The 22331-nt window shown below is 42.6% G+C and overlaps 1 protein-coding gene across 1 annotated transcript in view; it reads right to left on the reverse strand.

Annotated features, from left to right (window-relative positions):
• Nucleotides 1-20894, reverse strand: part of RNF128 (ring finger protein 128) — a 349513-nt gene extending 328619 nt beyond the window's left edge. Inside the window, exon 1 of the mRNA XM_073543624.1 lies at nucleotides 20464-20894. Within this exon, the coding sequence (XP_073399725.1) occupies nucleotides 20464-20875 (412 nt within the window). The 5' untranslated portion in view covers nucleotides 20876-20894. The remainder of the gene's footprint in view (nucleotides 1-20463) is intronic.
• Between the last annotated feature and the right edge of the window lie 1437 nt (nucleotides 20895-22331).

Consider the following 22331-nt stretch of genomic DNA (forward strand, 5'->3'; position numbering starts at 1 on the left):
ATCACATGACACTCTCTCCTCCATCATTGCATTCAACTGTATTGGCATCATCTATGATGTCAATAAGTTGAATGCGGGATTCGGCAAGGCGCCGGGCCCCTCTTACTCAGGAACCCCATAGCGGCTGTGTAGTGAGCCACAATTAGTGGGGGCTCTAGGTGGCTGCCTGGTCTTTCTGCCCCTAAAGCCGGTCCTGCAAGTAATTTTTGCATCATTTTTTTTGTGATGCATGAGGTTTCATTTTTGTCACTGTCAATTTTTTTTGGCTCAAACTGGGCAATACTGGTGAGAACAAATTGGATATTAGTATCAATATTTCCCCTTTTTTATTGACCAAACAAAGGACAACACATTTAAATGTGTTCCTAATTTTGCATCAATTATTTTTAAATATTGGATTTTTTAATATTTTTTTAAGGGGGGGAGGCACCAGTAGCAGCGATTTGGATTCAGTGGCTTTTTTATTACTTTTTTAAGTGTTTTATTTATTTTTTTATTTTACACATTGTAGACCCATGATGTAATAAAAGCCACTTTTGTGCAGGGGACATTTCAATATTTACAGCTTACTTCCCTTGTAACTGGGGCTGGTGTATTAGCTCCAGTTACAGGGAAAATGCAACCTCTTGCAAGGTTCATGGATGTTACAGATAATTCACATGATCCTTCTACAGCAACATACATGAATTAGATTTCTGAATGAGTCTTAACCCCTTTCCAAGTTGGAAATTTATGCCGACGTCGGACTCCCTCCCTTGGATGTAAGCACCGGCGCTGAGCACACATCTTTCCTGGGACATGTCAGCTGTTTTGAACAGCTGACATGTGCCTGGAATAGCCGTGGGTGGAATCACGATCCACCCATGGCTATTAACCCATTAAAAGCCGCTGTCCAACCCTGACAGCAGCATTTGACTCGTGCTTGCGGCAGGGTTACCGATTTGCTGGCATGACAACCAGAGGTCTTCTGGAGACTTTTATGGTTGTCAGTGCCGGCTTGCTGTGAGCACCACCCGGTGGTCAGCACTCATAGCAAGTGAGTAATTCTGCTATATAGAGGCGATCTGATCATCGCCTCTATGTAACATAGCCGATTGGGTTATGGCAGCTTCTAGTATTCCATGGAGACTATTGAAAAGAAAAGGGGGAGACAGGGCGCTTCCAATGCGTAGGTCTGTATGGAAAGTAGATGAGTGCACAGCAAGTGTTAGGCTCACCTGATAGGGTTGTGAGAGTCACAACACCTATAATCGCATAAAACAGCTGCAGCAGTCTGCACAAGGTCCAAGGACTTGGTACAAAGAGAAGGCTGGTAGTGCAATAAGAGACTGCGCTGCTGTGGTAGAATTCAAGGTATCTTTATTGCCAACGCGTTTCCTGAGCCAGTCCCAGCTCACTTCATCAGGGCATGTTACAGAAGCAGGGGTATATATACACATAAAAAAAAAAAGGGGGAGGCACCAAGAATAGTGAGGTGACACGTCAGCATGGATACATATACATGAATCATACAAAACAATAAAACTTTATTACAACCATATTAAAAACGATGTTTAAAATGCCATAAAAAGAGTGTTGGTATAAAAACGTGATTAAAAAATAAAAAGACACGGGGGGGATCACGAGGTAAAAGATTAAAAAAACGGCTCTCGAGTCCTGGGGTGGATTAGAACTTGCCTCAGAGGATATAACTCATGGTATTAGTCCACTATGCTACATGTGAAACTGGAAAGTAAGGGGAAAATGGTTAAAATCATGTGTAAATAGCTAAAACTAGTCTCAAATATCTTTTTTCTAGGTGGAGAAAAGAGAAGAACAACAAGAAGAAACTCTCTGGAATAGGTGATATAAAAATGGTTAAAAATTGAGTGTTAAGACATAATAAAAATAAAAAACATTTAAAAAAAAAAAATTATGGGTAAAAAAAAAAAAAAATGCATAAAAATGTTTTTCTTTAAAAAACGAAGATGATGATATAAAGGAATTGAAAGGATAAGATATTAAAACACAGGGTTGAAATAAAATCAATAAAAAACATCATTGATGATATTAAGACCATTGGGCTCAATAGATTTGAGTTTGTAGATCCAAAAAACTTCCTTTCTGCATAGTGATTGAAACCTATTGGGGATGTGGTCTGGTATTTGATCAATGGGATAAATGGTGGCTTTACTGAAATCTCTGGAATGTGTGGTGTCAAAGTGTCGTGAAAGTCTATGTTTTTGGAAGCCTATTTTGATATTGTGACGGTGTGAATTCATGCGTCAATGTAGCGCTTGTGTAGTGCGACCTACATACAATCTGGGACAAGGACAGGAAATTACATATATAACATGAGAGGAATGACAAGTGAGGTGGAATTTGAGGGGAAATTTTTCAAGTGTAATGGGGTGGACAAACACAGACGTGCAGTGTGAAATGGTATGACAGCAAGCACAATTAGGACAGTGACACTTATAAATCCCTGGTGATGAAATGGTTTGGGTAGTAGGCTTCTGGGGTAGAAGTCTACTTGGAGCCAGAATATTCTTTAATGACCTGGCCTTTCGGAAGGTGATAGCAGGTTTGTCTGGAAGGACCCCATTAAGTATCGGGTCCTTCTTAATGATGGGCCATAAATTATTTAGAACATCTCTTATACTGTTCTGTTGTGAACTGAATGTTGTAATAAAATTTGTTCTAAAGAGTTCAGCATCATCTTTCTTTTGTTTAGCCAGAGATTTGGTTGTAGATTTATGTATTTTAGGAAGATGATAAATGAAGGGAGTGGATGGATTTTTATTGACCAGAAATTTCTTCTCTTGATCATTGATGGTTCCTTCAGTAAAAGCTTAATTGATTAAAAGGTTATAAGCAATGGTGGCAATAAAAATCCATCCACTCCCTTCATTTGTCATCTTCCTAAAATACATAAATCTACAACCAACCCCCCAGGTAGACCCATAATTTCTGGCATAGGGTCCCTTACAAGTAACTTGTCCTTTTTTATTGACCGAATAATGCAACATCATGTTCTCTTGTTACCCAGCCACCTGAAGGACTCCACTGAATTGATTAATCTGGCTGATGATATGTTATGGAAAGACTCTTATTATTTTATTTCATTTGATGTATCTGCTTTATATACAAACATTGAACATGAGTTGGGTCTTGAATGTTTTAACAGGTTCCTTTTATCAGACATTCGTTTATCTGTTGCACAAAAAGCTTTTATCTACAAAGGGATGGATTTTATTTTGCATAATAACTTTTTTACTTTTCTGGGGGAATTTTATCACCAGACACGTGGGACCGCTATGGGATCACGAGTAGCACCTACGTATGTAAATCTTTTTATGGGGGTCTTTGAACAAAATTTTATCAACAATGAGACTTTTAATAAAGGCATCATTTTATACAGAAGATACATTGATGACCTGTTCTTAATCAGGGACAATGACGATTTAGATGTGGGTGCTCTTATTTGTTCCATCCAGAATAATCCATGGGGCTTGACTTTTACCCCACATGTTAATAATCAGTCCATGGATTTTTTAGACATCACATTTTTCATCAGGGATTCCGAGATTTGCAGTAAAACATTTTTTAAAGAGGTGGATTCTAATAGTTATGTACATTTTAAGAGTGGACACTACAAAAAATGGCTTTTTAATATTCCTCACAATCAGTTCCAAAGGATAAGAAAGAACTGCACTAATGATGAGGATTTTAACACACAATCCGAGGTCCTGAGGGAAAGGTTCCTTGCTCAGAGGTATCCCAAAAAACTCATTAGTTCTACATGTGATAATGTTTTTAAAAATTTTAACCAGAATATTCTCCTCAGCAAATCCCTGGCTAAACAAAAGAAAGATGATGCTGAACTCTTTAGAACAAATTTTATTAAAACATTCAGTTCACAACAGAACAGTATAAGAGATGTTCTAAATAATTTATGGCCCATCATTAAGAAGGACCCGATACTTAATGGGGTTCTTCCAGACAAACCTGCTATCACCTTCCGAAAGGCCAGGTCATTAAAGAATATTCTGGCTCCAAGTAGACTTCTACCCCAGAAGCCTACTACCCATACTATTTCATCACCAGGGATTTATAAGTGTCACCGTCCTAATTGTGCTTGCTGTCATACCATTTCACACTGCACGTCTGTGTTTGTCCACCCCATTACATAACACTTGAAAAATTTCCCCTCAAATTCCACCTCACTTGTCATTCCTCTCATGTTATATATGTAATTTCCTGTCCTTGTCCCAGATTGTATGTAGGTCGCACTACACAAGCACTACATTGTCGCATGAATTCCACCGTCACAATATCAAAATAGGCTTCCAAAAACATGGACTTTCACGACACTTTGACACCCCACATTCCAGAGATTTCAATAAAGCCACCATTTATCCCATTGATCACATACCAGACGTCATCCCCAATAGGTTTCAATCACTATGCAGAAAGGAAGTTTTTTGGATCTACAAAGTCAAATCTATTGAGCCCAATGGTCTTAATATCATCAATGATGTTTTTTAATGATTTTATTTCGACCCTGTGTTTTAATATCTTATCCTTTCAATTCCTTTATATCATCATCTTCGTTTTTTAAAGAAAAACATTTTTATGCATTTTTTTTTTTACCCATAATTTTTTTTTTAAATGTTTTTTATTTTTATTATGTCTTAACACTCAATTTTTAACCATTTTTATATCACCTATTCCAGAGAGTTTCTTCTTGTTGTTCTTCTCTTTTCTCCACCTAGAAAAAAGATATTTGAGACTAGTTTTAGCTATTTACACATGATTTCAACCATTTTCTCCTTACTTTCCAGCTTCACATGTAGCATAGTGGACTAATACCATGAGTTATATACTCTGAGGCAAGTTCTAATCCACCCCACGACTCGAGAGCCATTTTTTTAATCTTTTACCTCGTGAACCCCCCCGTGTCTTTTTATTTTTTAATCACGTTTTTTATACCAACACTCTTTTCATGGCATTTTAAACATCGTTTTTAATATGGTTGTAAAAAAGTTTTATTGTTTTGTATGATTCATGTATATGTATCCATGCTGACGTGTCACCTCACTATTCTTGGCGCCTCCCCCTTTTTTTTTTATGTGTATATATACCCCTGCAATGAACTTCTGTAACATACCCTGATGAAGTGAGCTGGGACTGGCTCAGGAAATGCGTTGGCAATAAAGATACCTTGAATTCTATCACAGCAGCGCAGTCTCTTATTGCACTACCTGCCTTCTCCATGGTGACTATTGAAGCATGCCAAAAGTTAAAAAAAGTTTTTTAAAAAATAAAAAAATAAACAAAAGTTCAAATCACCCCCCTTTCGCCCCATTCAAAATAAAACAATAAAAAAAATCAAACATACACATATTTGGTATTGCCGCATTCAGAATCGCCAGATCAATATAAAAAGGATTAACCTGATTGCTAAACGGGATAGCGAGAAAAAAGTAAAAACCCCAGAATTAATTTTTTTTGGGTCGCCGGGACATTGCATTAAAATGCAATAACAGGCAATCAAAAGATTGTATCTGCACCAAAATGGTATCATTAAAGACGTCAGCTCAGCAAGCAAAAAATAAGCCCTCACCCAATCCGAGCTCACGGAGACGCTGCAGGTATTGGAAAATGGCGCAATTTTTTTTTAACAAAGTCTGGAATTTTTTTCACCACTTAGATAAAAAAGAACCTAGGTATGTTTGGTGTCTGTGAACTCGTAGCAATCTGGGGGAATCATAATGGCAGGTCAGTTTTAGCATTTAGTGAACCTATTAAAAAAGCCAAACAAAAAACAAGTGTGGGATTGCACTTTTTTGCAATTTCACCACACTTGGAATTTTTTCCCATTTTCTAGTACATGACATGGTAAAACCACTGGTGTCATTCAAAAGTACAACTCGTCCTGCAAAAAACAAACCCTCAAACGGCCATATTGATGGAAAAATAAAAAAGTTATGGCTCTGGGAAGAAGGGAGCAAAAAGTGAAAATGCAAAACCAAAAATACCCCTGGTCGTTAAGGGATTAAATACACCTGCATTGCATTGTTCTTTCATGCAACACTATGCATTAGCCATTTAGCTTTTATGATGGCCTGATACTGAAAGGATTCACAGTCAGATATACAGTATGCCTCATGAAAAATGTGTGAGGTTGAAAAATATGCCTTTCAAGCAATGGCTGAATATTTGGCAAGAGAGCGGAGTATATTGTATTACACAACAATGTGGCTAGGTAAAGCTGAATGTCTACTTCAATCCACTGAGCAATTAATACAAAAGGTGCTACTCAAGTTACCTTGCAAAATCTTAACAAGAGGCTTTAATGAATTTCTGAAATGCATCACTGGAAAACAGTGAATGAAGCATATGTTTAGTGCAGACCATCAGGTAGCCCACAACCACCACTGATGGCTATTTAGCAAAATACAATTTATTATGGACTGTAAGACGGAGGAAGACATGCAGTATTAAAAAGGAATCTGTCCTGACAAAAAATGATATTAACCTACAGATATGAGGTTATCCTGCAGGTTTATAAAGTTTTAAAGCAGAAAAGCTACCACACTGAAAGCCCGGCTGCCAGCAGGTGGTGAACTTATTGCTCCCGTGAGTCTTGGCTTTCAATCACAGCGGCACAGCCAGCGCAGCTTTAGTTACCGCTTAGTACAAAGTGAGTAGTGGCTGTAACTACGCCCCGGCACTGACTGACAGCCAGCTCAGCAGTGCATCAGTGCTAGGGTGTGGTTACAGCCGCCGCTCACTATAAACTGATGTGGTGACTGATGTGGCTCAGGCTTACCTCTGTGACTGAAAGCCTGAGGCTGCCAGGAGGAATAAAGTTAATTTCCTCCCGGTAGCAAGTCACTTTTTGTGGTAGCCGCATGGCTTTAGAATGCTAATAACCTGCAGATTAACCTCAAAACTGCAGGTTAATAGTGTTTTCATTATGATAGGTTTTCTTTAAGCACCAAAGTTAAGATGCTAGACACAACTTACCAGCACAAAAAAGTCTGGAATCAATATTGACTGCAAGAGAGGCAATATACTAATTGTATGGTTCATCTGATTTTTATATTGTGCTGTATTTTTTGCATAGTTCTAGCTTTTGTACCCAGAGTCGGACTGGTCCAACAGATTTCCAGAGGTTTCTCTGGTGGGTCTAGGTTCTTCAACAAAAATAGACCTAAATTGTTTATTAGAAGAGAACCCCTTTTGGAGCTGATAGGGACAATTCAGTCCAGTGACAAAATCCTTCAGCATAATTTTGTTTGGTAGACATAAGCCAAGCATACTTATAACTCTTACTACCTTGTTCAGACAGCTTGTGTAATGATCAGGCCAGTCATGTCTTCAAATTATGGACATGAATGTATGGAATATGTCAGGAGGATTTCACCCCCCATACTATTTATATGTACATATAGAGTCAGGGCCGAAAGTGTTGACACTCTTGAAATTGTTAAAAATTAAGTATTTCTCCCAGAAAATTATTGGCCCATTTTTCTTTTTGTGATTTTAAAAATATAAAAGATGAAAATATATACAGTGGGGAAAAAAAGTATTTAGTCAGTCAGCAATAGTGCAAGTTCCACCACTTAAAAAGATGAGAGGCGTCTGTAATTTACATCATAGGTAGACCTCAACTATGGGAGACAAACTGAGAAAAAAAAATCCAGAAAATCACATTTTTTTTTCATTTTATTTGCATATTATGGTGGAAAATAAGTATTTGGTCAGAAACAAGCAATCAAGATTTCTGGCTCTCACAGACCTGTAACTTCTTCTTTAAGAGTCTCCTCTTTCCTCCACTCATTACCTGTAGTAATGGCACCTGTTTAAACTTGTTATCAGTATAAAAAGACACCTGTGCACACCCTCAAACAGTCTGACTCCAAACTCCACTATGGTGAAGACCAAAGAGCTGTCAAAGGACACCAGAAACAAAATTGTAGCCCTGCACCAGGCTGGGAAGACTGAATCTGCAATAGCCAACCAGCTTGGAGTGAAGAAATCAACTGTGGGAGCATTAATTAGAAAATGGAAGACATACAAGACCACTGATAATCTCCCTTGATCTGGTGCTCCACGCAAAATCCCACCCCGTGGGGTCAGAATGATCACAAGAACGGTGAGCAAAAATCCCAGAACCACGCGGGGGGACCTAGTGAATGAACTGCAGAGAGCTGGGACCAATGTAACAAGGCCTACCATAAGTAACACACTACGCCACCATGGACTCAGATCCTGCAGTGCCAGACGTGTCCCACTGCTTAAGCCTGTACATGTCCGGGCCCGTCTGAAGTTTGCTAGAGAGCGTTTGGATGATCCAGAGGAGTTTTGGGAGAATGTCCTATGGTCTGATGAAACCAAACTGGAACTGTTTGGTAGAAACACAACTTGTCGTGTTTGGAGGAAAAAGAATACTGAGTTGCATCCATCAAACACCATACCTACTGTAAAGCATGGTGGTGGAAACATCGTGCTTTGGGGCTGTTTCTCTGCAAAGGGGCCAGGACGACTGATCCGGGTACATGAAAGAATGAATGGGGCCATGTATCGTGAGATTTTGAGTGCAAACCTCCTTCCATCAGCAAGGGCATTGAAGATGAAACGTGGCTGGGTCTTTCAACATGACAATGATCCAAAGCACACCGCCAGGGCAACGAAGGAGTGGCTTCGTAAGAAGCATTTCAAGGTCCTGGAGTGGCCTAGCCAGTCTCCAGATCTCAACCCTATAGAAAACCTTTGGAGGGAGTTGAAAGTCTGTGTTGCCAAGCGAAAAGCCAAAAACATCACTGCTCTAGAGGAGATCTGCATGGAGGAATGGGCCAACATACCAACAACAGTGTGTGGCAACCTTGTGAAGACTTACAGAAAACGTTTGACCTCTGTCATTGCCAACAAAGGATATATCACAAAGTATTGAGATGAAATTTTGTTTCTGACCAAATACTTATTTTCCACCATAATATGCAAATAAAATGAAAAAAAAACAGACAATGTGATTTTCTGGATTTTTTTTTCTCAGTTTGTCTCCCATAGTTGAGGTCTACCTATGATGTAAATTACAGACGCCTCTCATCTTTTTAAGTGGTGGAACTTGCACTATTGCTGACTGACTAAATACTTTTTTCCCCACTGTATATATATATTTTTTTGTCTAAAATACAGAGGAAATGTGTCATATTTTGGGCGGCATGGTGGCTCAGTGGTTATCATTGCAGCACTGTGGTCCTGGGTTCAAATCCCACCAAGGACAACATCTGCAAGGAGTTTGTATGTTCCCCCTTGTTTGTTTTGGTTTTCTAAGGGTACTCTAGTTTCCTCCCAAACATCAAAGATATACTGATAGGGAATTTAGACTGTGAGCCCCATACAGTGACAACAATGTCTGTAAAGGGCTATGGAGTTAATGGCGCTATATAAATGAGTTAAATAAATAAATATTTAACTTTAGGCCTTTTAGAGATCATTTCATCTTCTACTTGATTAATTGTTCACAATAACAGTAATTTTGACCAGCGGTGCCACAACTTTTACATGCTACTGTATATGTAGTCCAGAAGATAGACCTCTAATCCCGAACTGGTACAGTGAAACTTTATTGACAGAGCTCCTCTAAGAGAAGATCTTTCTCTAGACACTTTCTGCCTATGGCAGATTTTCATTTCAGCATACAGTACTTGTGGGTGGTCAACACGAGGAGATTTTTGGTCCATAGGTAACCGACCTCTGTGACTCCCAAAGATCTTAAAAATTAAGGAGACACGAGGCTAGTCTAGTGAGGTTTTCCACTGTTGAGCGATTCCATAGCCACCTGCTGTGCAGGGAACTGGAATATGATCCTGTTGAAGTAAATAGAGACTGCACTGCCTTGGGTGCCATTATACAGGAAAGATTTAGAAAAGAAAGTAGTGCCAAACCTGGCATGCAAACTCCTTGTCTAGGAAAGTTGGGGTTCTAGAGGCCAAACCACCACTGGTCATTGGTGATGAAATAGAAATCAATAAATACTTTATAGAAGGGAGAATTGACTTCAAATCCTTCGCCCCAAAGCCTGTTTTCACCATCCTGACCAGGCCAAATTTTACAATTATGACCACTGTCAATTTATGAGGTCATAACTCTGGAACACTTCAATGGATCCAAGTGATTCTGAGACTGTTTTCTCATGACATTGTATTTTATGATAGTGGTAAAATTTATTTGATATGACTTGCATTTATTTGTGGAAAAAAAACAAACATTTGGCAAAAATGTTGAAAATTTAGCAAATTTTCAAATTTTTAATTTTTATGTCCTTATTCAGAGAGTCATATCTCACAAAATAGATAATAAATAACATTTCCCACATGTCTACTTTATATCAACACAATTTTTGAAACATATTATGTTTTTTTTGTTAGGAAGTTGTAAGGGTTAAAAGTTGACCAGCAATTTCTCATGTTTACAACAAAATTTGCAAAACCATTTTTTTAGGGACCACTTCACCCTTGAAGTGACTTTGAGGGGCTTATATGACAGAAAATACCCAAAAGTGACACCATTCTAAAAACGGCACCCCTCAAGGTACTCAAAACCACATTCAAGAAGTTTATTAACTCTATAGGTGCTTCACAGGAATTTTTGGAATGTGGAAGGAAAAAATAAACATTTACTTTTCTTTCTCAAAAAATGTCCCTTTAGACCTATTTTTTTTACTTTCGCAAGGATAACAGGAGAAAATGGACCATACAATTTGTTGTGCCATTTATCCTGAGCATGCTGATACCCCATGTGTGGGGGAAATCTACTGTTTGGGCACACGGCAGGGCTCGGAAGGGAAGGAGTGCTATTTCACTTTTTGAATGAAAAATTTGCTGGCATAATTAGCCATATTTGGGGAGCCCCTGATGTGCCTAAAAAGTGGAAACCCCCAACAAGTGGCACCAGTTTGGAAATTAGACCCCTTTGGGAACTTATCTAGATGTGTATTGAGCAACTTGAACCCACAGGTGCTTCACAAAAGTTTATAACGTAGAGATGTGAAAATAAAAAAAGAAAACCTTTTGCCAGATACATTTTTCTAGCTCCAATTTTGCATTTTTATAAAGGTAAAAGGAGAAATTACTAAATTCAATTTGTTGTGCAATTTCTCCTGAGTGTACAGATACCCAGTATGTGGAGGAAAACAACTGTTTGGGTGCACGGCAGGGCTTGGAAAGGAAGGAGCGCTATTTGACTTTTTAAATGTAAAATTTACTGGAATAATTAGCAGAAGCCATGTCATGCTTGGAGAGCCCCTGATGTGCCTAAACAGTAGAAACCCCCCACAATTGACACCATTTTGAAAACTAGACCCCTTTGGGAACTTTTTTAGATGTGTATTCAACACCTTGAACCCCCCAGGTGCTTCACAGAAGTTTATAACGCTAAGCTGTGAAAATTAGAAAAAAACAAACACATTTTTCCCTCAAAAAACATGTTTAGCTACAAATTTTGTATTTTCACAAGGGTAACAGGAGGAAATGGACCCCAAAAATTGTTTTGCAATTTCTCCTGAGTTCACAGATACCCCATATGTGGTCAAAAACTACTTTTGAGCTCAGAAGGGAAGTAGCACCACATTACAATGCAAATTTTGCTGCACTGGTTTGAGGGTGCCATGTTATATTGGCAGAGCCCCTGCAATGCCAGAACAGCAAAACCCCTCATAAGTGGCTCCATTTTACAAACTAAACTTCTCAATGAGTTTATCTAGGGGTGCAGTGATTATATTGACACTACAGGTGTGTCACAGAATTTTATACCATTGGGCAGTGAAGAAAAAATAATTTACATTTTTAAAACTAAAATTGTGTTAGCACCAAATTTTACATTTTCATACTGGGAAAATGGTACCAAAATTTGTTCCACGATTTCTATTGAATGTAGAAATACCTCATATGTGGCTTTACAATACTGCTTAGCCATACGGAGTAACTCGGGAGAAATGGAGCACTATTTGCCTCCTGGAGCGCAGATTTTCCTAGAATAGTTTGTGGACTCCACATATAGAGCCCCTAAGTGCAAGAAAAGCAGAATCCCCCCATTACCCCCCAAGTTACCCCATTTTGGAAATTATACCCCTTTAGGTATTTATCTACAGGTGTAGTGCCGATTTTGCCTCCATGGGTGTTTTCCAGAAACAAGCAGCAGTGGATGTTGCTGAGTGAAAATTGCTAACTGCTGTTGTACTGACCAGTACATTATGCCCAGCTCATGCTTCTGGAGATATGCACCAGTAAATTAGGTGGGCTCTCATCACTACAGGAATGTCAAACATGTGGGCGCTAAATGTGGTTTAGGCACACTGGGGCTCAGAAGGGGGGGGCATTTGGATTTGGGAGTGGAGAATTTGGGGGGGAATCTTTCACCAGAGGTTCCATCTGAATTAAGTATTTCAGAGATTTCCACGGAAACCCCAGTGTAAGCGCGCAGCGCAGAGCACAGGATAAGTGTGCGCCGAGTTTTACTGCGATCTTTGGAAGGCAGAATGCAAAAATCAACAGTGTGTGAAGAATTGGCTTTATTTTTTACACCATTCTTTGTGCAGTATAAGTGATTAGGCGACTTTATTCTTCAGGTCACCTAATCACTTATACCGCTGCGATCACAACGATACCAGATTTATATCAGGTTTTTATGGTTGGCTGCTGTCAGACACTAAAAAACGCTTTTTATTGCAAAAACTAGTTTTTCCATAACCACATTTTGAGAGCTATAATTTTTTCATATTTCGGCCAACAGAGTCATGTTATGTCCTGTTTTTTGTGAGATGAGCTGACATTTTTATTGGTACAATTTTTGGACACATGCAGGGCTGTATTTAGAGTTTATGTTGCCCTAGGCACTTTTAGTGCTGCCTCCCCCATTGGTGAGTACGACTAATGCAGACACTTTGGCGAAAATCGCTGATGTTAGAGTAGCCTTTCTCCCTAGTGCAGCCATTTCCCCAGTGCACCCGTCTCCTCAGTGCACCCGTCTCCTCAGTGCACCCGTCTCCTCAGTGCACCCGTCTCCCCAGTGCACCCGTCTCCCCAGTGCAGCTGTCTCCCCAGTGCAGCTGTCTCCCCAGTGCAGCTGTCTCCCCAGTGCAGCCGTCCCCCCAGTGCAGCCGTCTCCCCAGTGCACCCGTCTCCCCAGTGCACCCGTCTCCCCAGTGCACCAGTCTCACCAGTGCACCGTCTCCCCAGTGCACCGTCTCCCCAGTGCACCGTCTCCCCAGTGCAGCCATCTCCCCAGTGCAGCCATCTCCCCAGTGCAGCCATCTCCCCAGTGCAGCCATCTCCCTAGTGCAGCCATCTCCCTAGTGCAGCCATCTCCTCAGTGCACCCATCTCCTCAATACATCCATCTCCCTAGTGCAGCCATCTCCTCAGTGCACCATCTCCCTAGTGCAGCCATCTTTTCAGTGCACCCGTTTCCCCAGTGCAGTCATCACCTCAGTGCAGTCATCACCTCAGTGCATTCATCTCCCCAGTGCAGCCATCTCCCTAGTGCAGCCATCTCCCTAGTGCAGCCATTTCCCTAGTGCAGCCGTCTCCCCAGTGCACCCATCTCCCCAGTGCACCCGTCTCCCCAGTGCACCCGTCTCCCCAGTGCACCCGTCTCCCCAGTGCAGCCATTTCCCCAGTGCACCCGTCTCCCCAGTGCACCATCTCCACAGTGCACCCGTCCCCTCAGTGCACCCATTTCCCCAGTGCAGCCATCTCCTCAGTGCAGCCATCTCCCCAGTGCAGCCATCTCCCCAGTGCAGCCATCTCCCTAGTGCAGCCATCTCCTCAGTGCACCCATCTCCTCAATACATCCATCTCCCTAGTGCAGCCATCTCCTCAGTGCACCATCTCCCTAGTGCAGCCATCTTTTCAGTGCACCCATTTCCCCAGTGCAGTCATCACCTCAGTGCAGTCATCACCTCAGTGCATTCATCTCCCTAGTGCAGCCATCTCCCTAGTGCAGCCATTTCCCTAGTGCAGCCATTTCCCTAGTGCACCCGTCTCCCCAGTGCACCCGTCTCCCCAGTGCAGCCATTTCCCCAGTGCAGCCATCTCCCCAGTGCAGCCGTCTCCCCAGTGCACCAGTCTCCCCAGTGCACCATCTCCCCAGTGCACCCGTCCCCTCAGTGCACCCATTTACCCAGTGCAGCCATCTCCTCAGTGCAGCCATCTCCTCAGTGCAGCCATCTCCCCAGTGCAGCCATCTCCCCAGTGCAGCCATCTCCCCAGTGCAGCCATCTCCCCAGTGCAGCCATCTCCCCAGTGCAGCCATCTCCCTAGTGCAGCCATCTCCCTAGTGCAGCCATCTCCCTAGTGCAGCCATCTCCCCAGTGCACCCATCTCCTCAGTGCACCCATCTCCTCAGTACATCCATCTCCTTAGTGCAGCCATCTCCTCAGTGCACCCTTCACCCTAGTGCAGCCATCTCCTCAGTGCACCCATCACCCTAGTGCAGCCGTCTCCACTGTGCACCCATCTCCCCAGTGCAGCCATCTCCTCAGTGCAGCCATCTCCCCGATGCAGCCATCTCCCTAGTGCCACCATCTCCCCAGTGCACCCATCTCCCTAGTGTCGCCATCTCCTCAGTGCAGCCATCTCCTCAGTGCAGCCATCTCCCCAGTACAGCCATCTCCTCAGTGAACCCATCTCCACAGTTCACCCATCTCCACAGTGCACCCATCTCCCCCCTCCCTCCCCGCTGGGCTCATTCTCATCTCCCCCTCCCTCCCTGCTGGGCTCATACTCATCTCCCCCCTCCCTCCCTGCTGGTCTCATACTCATTCTCTCCCCCCACTCATACTCATCTTCCCCCAGGCTCATACTCATCCCCCCAGGCTCATTCTCATCTCCCCCTCCCTCCCTGCTGGGCTCATACTCATCCCCCATCCCTCCCGCCCCTCTGGGCTCATACTCATCCCCCCCGCTCATACTCACCTCCCCCCAGGCTCATACTCCTCTCTCATCTCCCCCGCTCATACTCATCCCCCCCGGGGTCATACTCATCTCCCATCACCCCCTGGGCTCATACTCATCTTCCCTTCCCTGTATGCATGGCTGGGCTCACCTTGCGCGGTCCCTGAATGTTTACAGCTCCAGGCGCTGGCATTCTTCCTGTATCACACAGGCTGTGTGTGAGCGGGCACGTGATACCGCTCATTAAGCCCATGAATATGGACGCCACGCCTATGGGAGAGGAGTGGCATCCATATTCATTACTGTAATGAGCGGTATCACGTGACCGCTCACACACACAGCCTATGACAGGAAGAATGCCGGCAGCGCCGGAGACCTTTGGAGCACTGCTGGAACCGAGGAGGTGAGTATGATGTCTTCAAGAAGGGAGGGGAGTGGAGGGGAGGAGAGTGGAGGGGAGGATCCGACCCAGACTTCCATTTAAAAAAAAAAAAAGTAAAAACCTTTGCCCAGTTGCCGCCCCACCGCATCGTCCCGCCCTAGGCACGTGCCCGCGGGTGCCTAGTGGAAAATACGGGGCACATGATATTTTTTGATCGTTTTCTATTCCAATTTTTGGGAAACAGAATGAACAAAAACTAGCAATTCAGGAATTCCTTTTTGTTTTTTGTTTTTTTTTTATACCAATCCGCGTGTGGTAAAATTGGTAAGCTACTTTATTCTTCGGGTCAGTACAATTACCGCAATACCTAATTTATATATTTTTTAATGTTTTGGCATTTTAACACAATAAAAACTATTTTTGTAATTATTTTTGCATCGCTTTATTTTTAGTGCTTTTACTTTTATTTTTCTGCTGATGGAGCTGCATGGTGGCTTGTTTTTTGGGGGACAAGATGACGTTTTCAGAGGTAGCATTTTTTACCTGCATCCATCTTTTTGATCGCATTTTATTGCACTTTTTGTTCGGCAGTTTATGATAAGGCATTGGTTTTTTGCCTTTTTTTATGGTGTTCACTTAAGGGGTTAATTAGTGGGACAGTTTTATAGAGTGGGTCGTTACGGATGCGGCGATGCCAATAATGTTTACTTTTATTGTTTATTTACATAAATAAATGTATTTATTGGAGAAATATTTGTTTTTTTCTTTATTTGGTGATTTTTTAAAAAAATATTTTTACACTTTTTAAATTTTTTTTCTTTTTTAAACCGGTTTTACATTGTCCCATCCTGGGACATCACTGTATGGTGTCAGATCGTTGTACATCAGTACAACGTGATCGCATTGCGTTGTCCTTAAGTAAGCGTGCAGGGAACTGATTACGTGTGCGATGCTCATCTACAGTATGCCACTGTAGTAGTGACAATGGCATCAGGTGGGTGAAATTCCCACGATCAGTGCTAGGACACTCTTTGACTCTATTCTACCACTGTTCTCCATAGCTTCACTCCAAGACACAGACACTGCCACTAGTTTCTACAATGCCACTCTTGCATCAGCCATCGACCCGGTCGCCCCTGTCATGCATAGCAGAGTGTGACAAATCAATAGACAACCCTGGCACAATAACATCACTAAAAAGCTTTGGCAATTATCCAGAATTGCTGAGTGGCGTTGGAGGAAAATGCGCTCACAAGACGGCTTCACCTCATTCAAACAAGCAACACTCGCATTCAAATCAGCTCTCACCTCTGCTAAACAGGCCTACTTTACATCCCTTGTATCTTCCTTATCCCACAACCGCAAACAGTTGTTCAACACTTTTAACTCCCTCCTCCGCCCACCACTGCCCCCTCCGACGCCCCTAATTTCGGCCGAGGACTTTGCCACGCACTTCAAAAGTAAGATAGACCAAGCAAGGTTAGTCTTTGTTGTCCGACTACCACAACCCCTTGGTATACCAGACCAATACCCCAACCCCATAATTTCCCTCTCCAAAATCACTGAAGGAGAGCTTGCTCATCTTCTCACCAAATTACACCTCACCACTTGTGCGCTTGACTCCATCCCATCCCACCTCCTCCCCAACCTCACCACTACACTTATCCCATCTCTAACCCATCTCTTCAACCTATCACTAACTTCTGGTACTTTCCCCACTGCTTTCAAACATGCCACAATCACATTTATCCTCAAAAAGCCATCCGTTGACCTGAGCACTATGCCCAGCTATCGCCCCATATCTTTGCTCCCATTTGCTTCCAAACTCCTTGAGCAGGATGTCCATGCTGAACTTTCCTCTCACTTTGCATCTAACTCGCTCTTCGACAACCTACAATCTGGCTTCTGTCCCCACCATTCCACTGAGTCTTCCCTGACCAAACTTATTAATTACTTACAGCCAAAGCTAACAGACAATTCTCTATACTCCTCCTTCTAGACCTGTCCTCTGTCTTCAACACAGTTGACCACTGCCTCCTACTACAGATCCTCTCATCCTTTGGTGTCAAAAACCTTGCCCTATCCTGGATCTGCTCATATGTTACCAACAGCACATTTAGCGTTTCCTACTCCCACACTACCTCCTCATCTCGTCCTCTCTCTGTTGGTGTCCTTCAAGGCTCTGTCCTAGGACCCCTTCTCTTCTCAATCTATACCCTTGGACTGGGACAACTCATAAAGTCCTATGGCTTCCATGACCATCTATATGCTGATGACACTCAGATCTACCTCTCTGGCCCAGATATCACCTCTCTGTTGTCCAGAATCCCAGAGTGTCTATCAGCCATATCCTCCTCCTTCTCCTCTCGCTTCCTCAAGCTCAATGTGGACAAATCTGAACTAATTATCTTTCCTCCATATCGCATAATTTTCCTACCTGATCTATCTATTACAATAAATGAAATCACACTTTCCTCTGTCCCAGAAATACACTGCCTCAGAGTAACCCTTGACTCTGTCGTGTCCTTTAAACCGCACATCCAAGCTCTCTCCACCTCCTGTCGCCTCCAGCTCAAAAATATTTCCAGAAGCCGTCCTTTCATCAACACTCACTCTACCAAAATGCTTGTAGATGCCCTAATCATCTCCCGCCTTGACTACTGCAACATCCTCCTCTGTGGCCTACCTTCTAACACTCTCGCACCCCTCCAGTCCGTCCTTAACTCTGCTGCCCGACTAATTAATCTCTCTACTCGCTACATTCCTGCTTCCCCTCTGTCATGATCCCATTGCAGGTTTTTGAGCTGCACACCGGGGGGGTTAATGTCTGGAGCTCTGTGCAGGTTTGTGACCTGCACACTTGGGGTTAATGATTTTGGCCTCTTTCTGGTTCTGGGAGAGCTTCTTAAACCCCTGGGAAGCTTCAATCCCTGCCAGTTATACTTTTGCCTTTGGCCTAGTGTGCTGACCCCCGTGTGCCTGTTTGTTGCTATAGCTTGTTTATATGGTTCTGACCCGGCTCTGTTTCCTGTTGTGAGTTTGCCTGTTGATTTTGTACTGCGTTATTATCTGTGTATGACTCATTGCCTGTGACCTGACTACTCTCTGCTCGCCCCTTTGGTACCTTGCAGCTATCTCTGTGTGTGATTCATTGGCTACGTCCTGACTATTCTCCCTGTCTATGCCCCTTGGTAACTTTGTCTCGCAGTTACTCTGCTAGGAATTCTCTTGCAGCTCCTGGCTCTGTGGAGTTTAGGCCACGCCTCTAGCAGTCACGTGCTTCAGGTCCTGCGGCTCTGAAGTATGCATCTACTCGGTTGCTGCCCGATCCACAGGTATCTTTGAGCACTGTTTCGCTTTACTCAGGACACGCACACTGGCTCAGTGAGCAAGTTCAGTGCGGTGTTCCTGACACCCTCTTTGCAAATCCCTTCACTGACTCCCAATTTCCCTGCGTATCCAGTTTAAACTACTAAAACTGACCTACAAAGCCATTCATAACCTTTCTCCTCCAAATATTTCTGAACTAATCTCTCAATATCTTCCCTCACGTAATCTCCAGTCCTCCCAAGACCTCCTTCTCTCCTCCATGCTTATTCGCTCCTCACCCGATCGTCTTCAAGATTTCTACCGAATATCCCACATCCTCTGGAATTCTGTGCCCCAACATGTTTGGTTATCCACCACATTTGGATCCTTCAGACAGGACCTGAAAACCTATCTCTTCAAAAAAACTTACAAACTGTAATGACCACATGGCCACTTCAACACCATCGGAGCTACTGCAACCCCCAAACTACTGTCTCCTTCCCCATAATCTTGTAGAATGTAAGCCTGCAAGGGCAAGGTCCTCTCCCCTCTGTATCAGTCTTTCATTGTTAGTTTGTTTAATGTAAGTGACTTTTGTATTTTGTTGTAACCTTGTCTCATGTACAGCCCCATGGAATTAATGGTGTTATATAAATAAATAATAATAATAATATCTGAACAGGGTGTCTGTGGGGATTTGATACATGGCACCCCTATACAGCTAATATATCTGCTTTGACAATGGCATAGTGCAAGCAATGTACAGAGTGTAACACCCCAACTTCATAAATTGTTTAGTGACCATTCACATGATTGGGAGATAAGCAACAGTGATCAGCAGCGGCCATTAAACTATTGTGTTCCTCTCTGTACATTATTTACATCTGGCTATTTCCAGAGCAGATATCAGCAGATATCAGCTGTTGGGGTTGTCAGATGATGGTCCCCCACCGATTTCATATTGTTCCTGCAGATAGGTCATCAATATACAAGTTCTGGACAACTCCTTTTAAGATGTGTAACATGGCATGGTAGCCGTAGGCAAGATGCTCATACTTCTTGCCCCGACACACTCTCTACTTCACTTAGCTCTTCTGCCTCAACACAGGCAAGCGCACTATCCCGGTAGCCTCTACCTCTTCATTCTCAAAAACAGAGGAACTTTTAATTCTACAGTTTACTGCTTGTTGCTTAGGTTACTGACTACGATGCAGTCTGTCAGCAGTGACCAGTCCCCTAGGCAATGAACACAGCACTTACTAGCTCTTTGCTGTAGAGCTTGCAAGTGCTGCTCTGATGGTGGCCAGTGATCCTGTGCTCCTCCAGTGTTGCACCGTTCTCCAGGAAGTCAGGAGGCAGGGAAGCAGTGAACAAATAGAGAAGATGTTACCAACATTACATGCCCTCTGTCTTTGAATTTGCTCCATTTTTGGTAGCCACAGGACAAATGTTATGGAAATAAAGTAAGGAAGAATATAATAGTTTAAGAGTTAATAAACCTTTACAAACATCACTTTCATATCTTGGAAGCTGTCACCAGCGAGCGTCTTCCTGCACTGAAATTAAATGTCTTTAATAAGCACTTGTCAGAGCACAATATGCAAGGGATTTAATTTACATTTACAAAACCAACTGCAATACACAGAGCCGCATAGTAATTCCAGGTCACAGAGCTGCCGCTCACCACTAAAAGCATTTGTTTCAGATAGTTCACAGAGAACAATGCTACGACACCCAGCATTACTCAGTGTATCATTAATGCAGACATAAACTGCTGCTTACAGCTCACAGTAGGCAGAAAAATAGCATTTAATTAGCACTTGCTTACCATAGTGTACCATAGGAATGGTCTGATTGCCAGCGCTGGGGGGAGCATTGTATATCACCACGGCTTGTGCACCTTTACTGGCGGCCAGGAGGATCTTTTCTGAAAATGTACAATTCCCTCTTTCAATGAGAGCAATCCAAGGTCTAGTTGTGATGGAAAACTTGGTACGTGGGTCACATCCTTGTAGGTTAGGGGATATGGGGATGCCCACCACTCCTTGAGCATCACTCATCGGAGAGTTAAGCCCAAACAGGCCGCACTCACAATACTTCGTTATCGTGAGGTTGTGCAAAGGGCTGGAGTACGAAAAGTTTACATAGGCATTTGCTTCCACTGTGTCCCTGGCTTTAACATTCAGCAGAATACCTATGGTCATGAGCCAGAACAAGCAGGATTCCATCTTCCCAATCATGTCTTCATCTGTTTAGAGTGAATATATTTCATATAATTAATGCTGAGTGATCAGCCCCTGTCCTCCGCAGGTAATCTTCTCCGGCTGGCTGGGGTTTCACTTCTGTATAGGTAACTGACACCACTTCAAGCAACAGAAACCAGGGAGGCGTCATTCTCCATTTCACCTGCCTTATCAAATAAACCCTTGACCAGTACAACGAGCCAGGCTGATTTTAAAGTAAATACGAGCATTTTCCCTTTTCGGAAGACAACATAAACTCACTACCAAATGCTCTCTTCAGTCCCCCCAAAAAAGTGCATGAAAAACTTTAATGAGGGACTCGTTACATGCAAAAAAAAAAAATTGGCTAGTAAGGGGAGCTGGCAGGGTATATGCACAAAGTGCTGGTAAGGTGGGGCACACAGACACAAGCAATAAGAGTTAATAGTAAAGTTTTATCTTCCTTATTTTGTAATAATACTAATGCTATTTTGATAACAGCTTCAATTTGAGTGGTGCAAATACTTGGAAAATACTAGATTATGGGCACTGACAGAACAAACTAAAGGAACTTACATATAGAGATGAAGAAAAAGTTAACTAAATACTTAACGCATAGTTTTTATACATCTTAAAGGGAATTTGATGGCATGATATCGACCCCATAACTACTGTATTTATACGGGCGTGTAGCTCTTTCATAGACAAGTCCAGCAGTTCCTTTACATGGCCAGTCCATTCCTGAAAAACTAGCATTTGAACCAATATACAAATTAAGCTGAAGAGCTATGGTAGATCTATAGCCTCTGTCACTCCATCTCTATTCACCACATAGGGCCACCTGCTCCTGCTTGACCGACAGCTCTTTTGATTGAAGTCACACGGGTGGAGGCCTTGCAAGGCGGGAATAGAGAGAGTTTGACAGAGGCTTCAGATCTACATTAGCTCTTTAGCCTCATTTGCATATTGATTAAAAACGCTCATTTCTCAGTAGCGAAAGGCACAGGCTGGTCATGTAAAGGTATTGCTGATCTTGTCTTTGAAAAAACAATTAGATTCTTTATTAGTTCATGTTAAAAGCAAAAGTAGCTGAGTATAGCAAACCATAAAATGCGAATATGTTGGTAGAGGATTACTCACGATACTCTCCAAGAATGTGACAACAGAGCTTCTTTATTCAGGAACAAAATATGATAAGCTTAACAGATCAGGAATAAATCATTTGTGTGTCTCTCTATCTGTGCAGCATCTACAGCAGGCTGCTTCTCTCATACACAGACACAGGAAAAACAGGAAATACAGTCACATGCTCTCCCTTTGTGAGCCTCTGGGAGGTTTTTTAAACTTTATAAACAGTATACAAATCTAGCAACTGAACACTCAGACAGGAATGGAGTTGTTGCACCAAACATATTCAAGCAGAATATAATGGCAGAGAATGAATGCAACCTGTCTAGGCAACACGTTTCTGACC

Source organism: Dendrobates tinctorius, unplaced genomic scaffold (assembly GCF_039654945.1).
Source record: "Dendrobates tinctorius isolate UK_male_01 unplaced genomic scaffold, ASM3965494v1 ptg000133l, whole genome shotgun sequence".
NCBI lineage: Eukaryota > Metazoa > Chordata > Amphibia > Anura > Dendrobatidae > Dendrobates > Dendrobates tinctorius.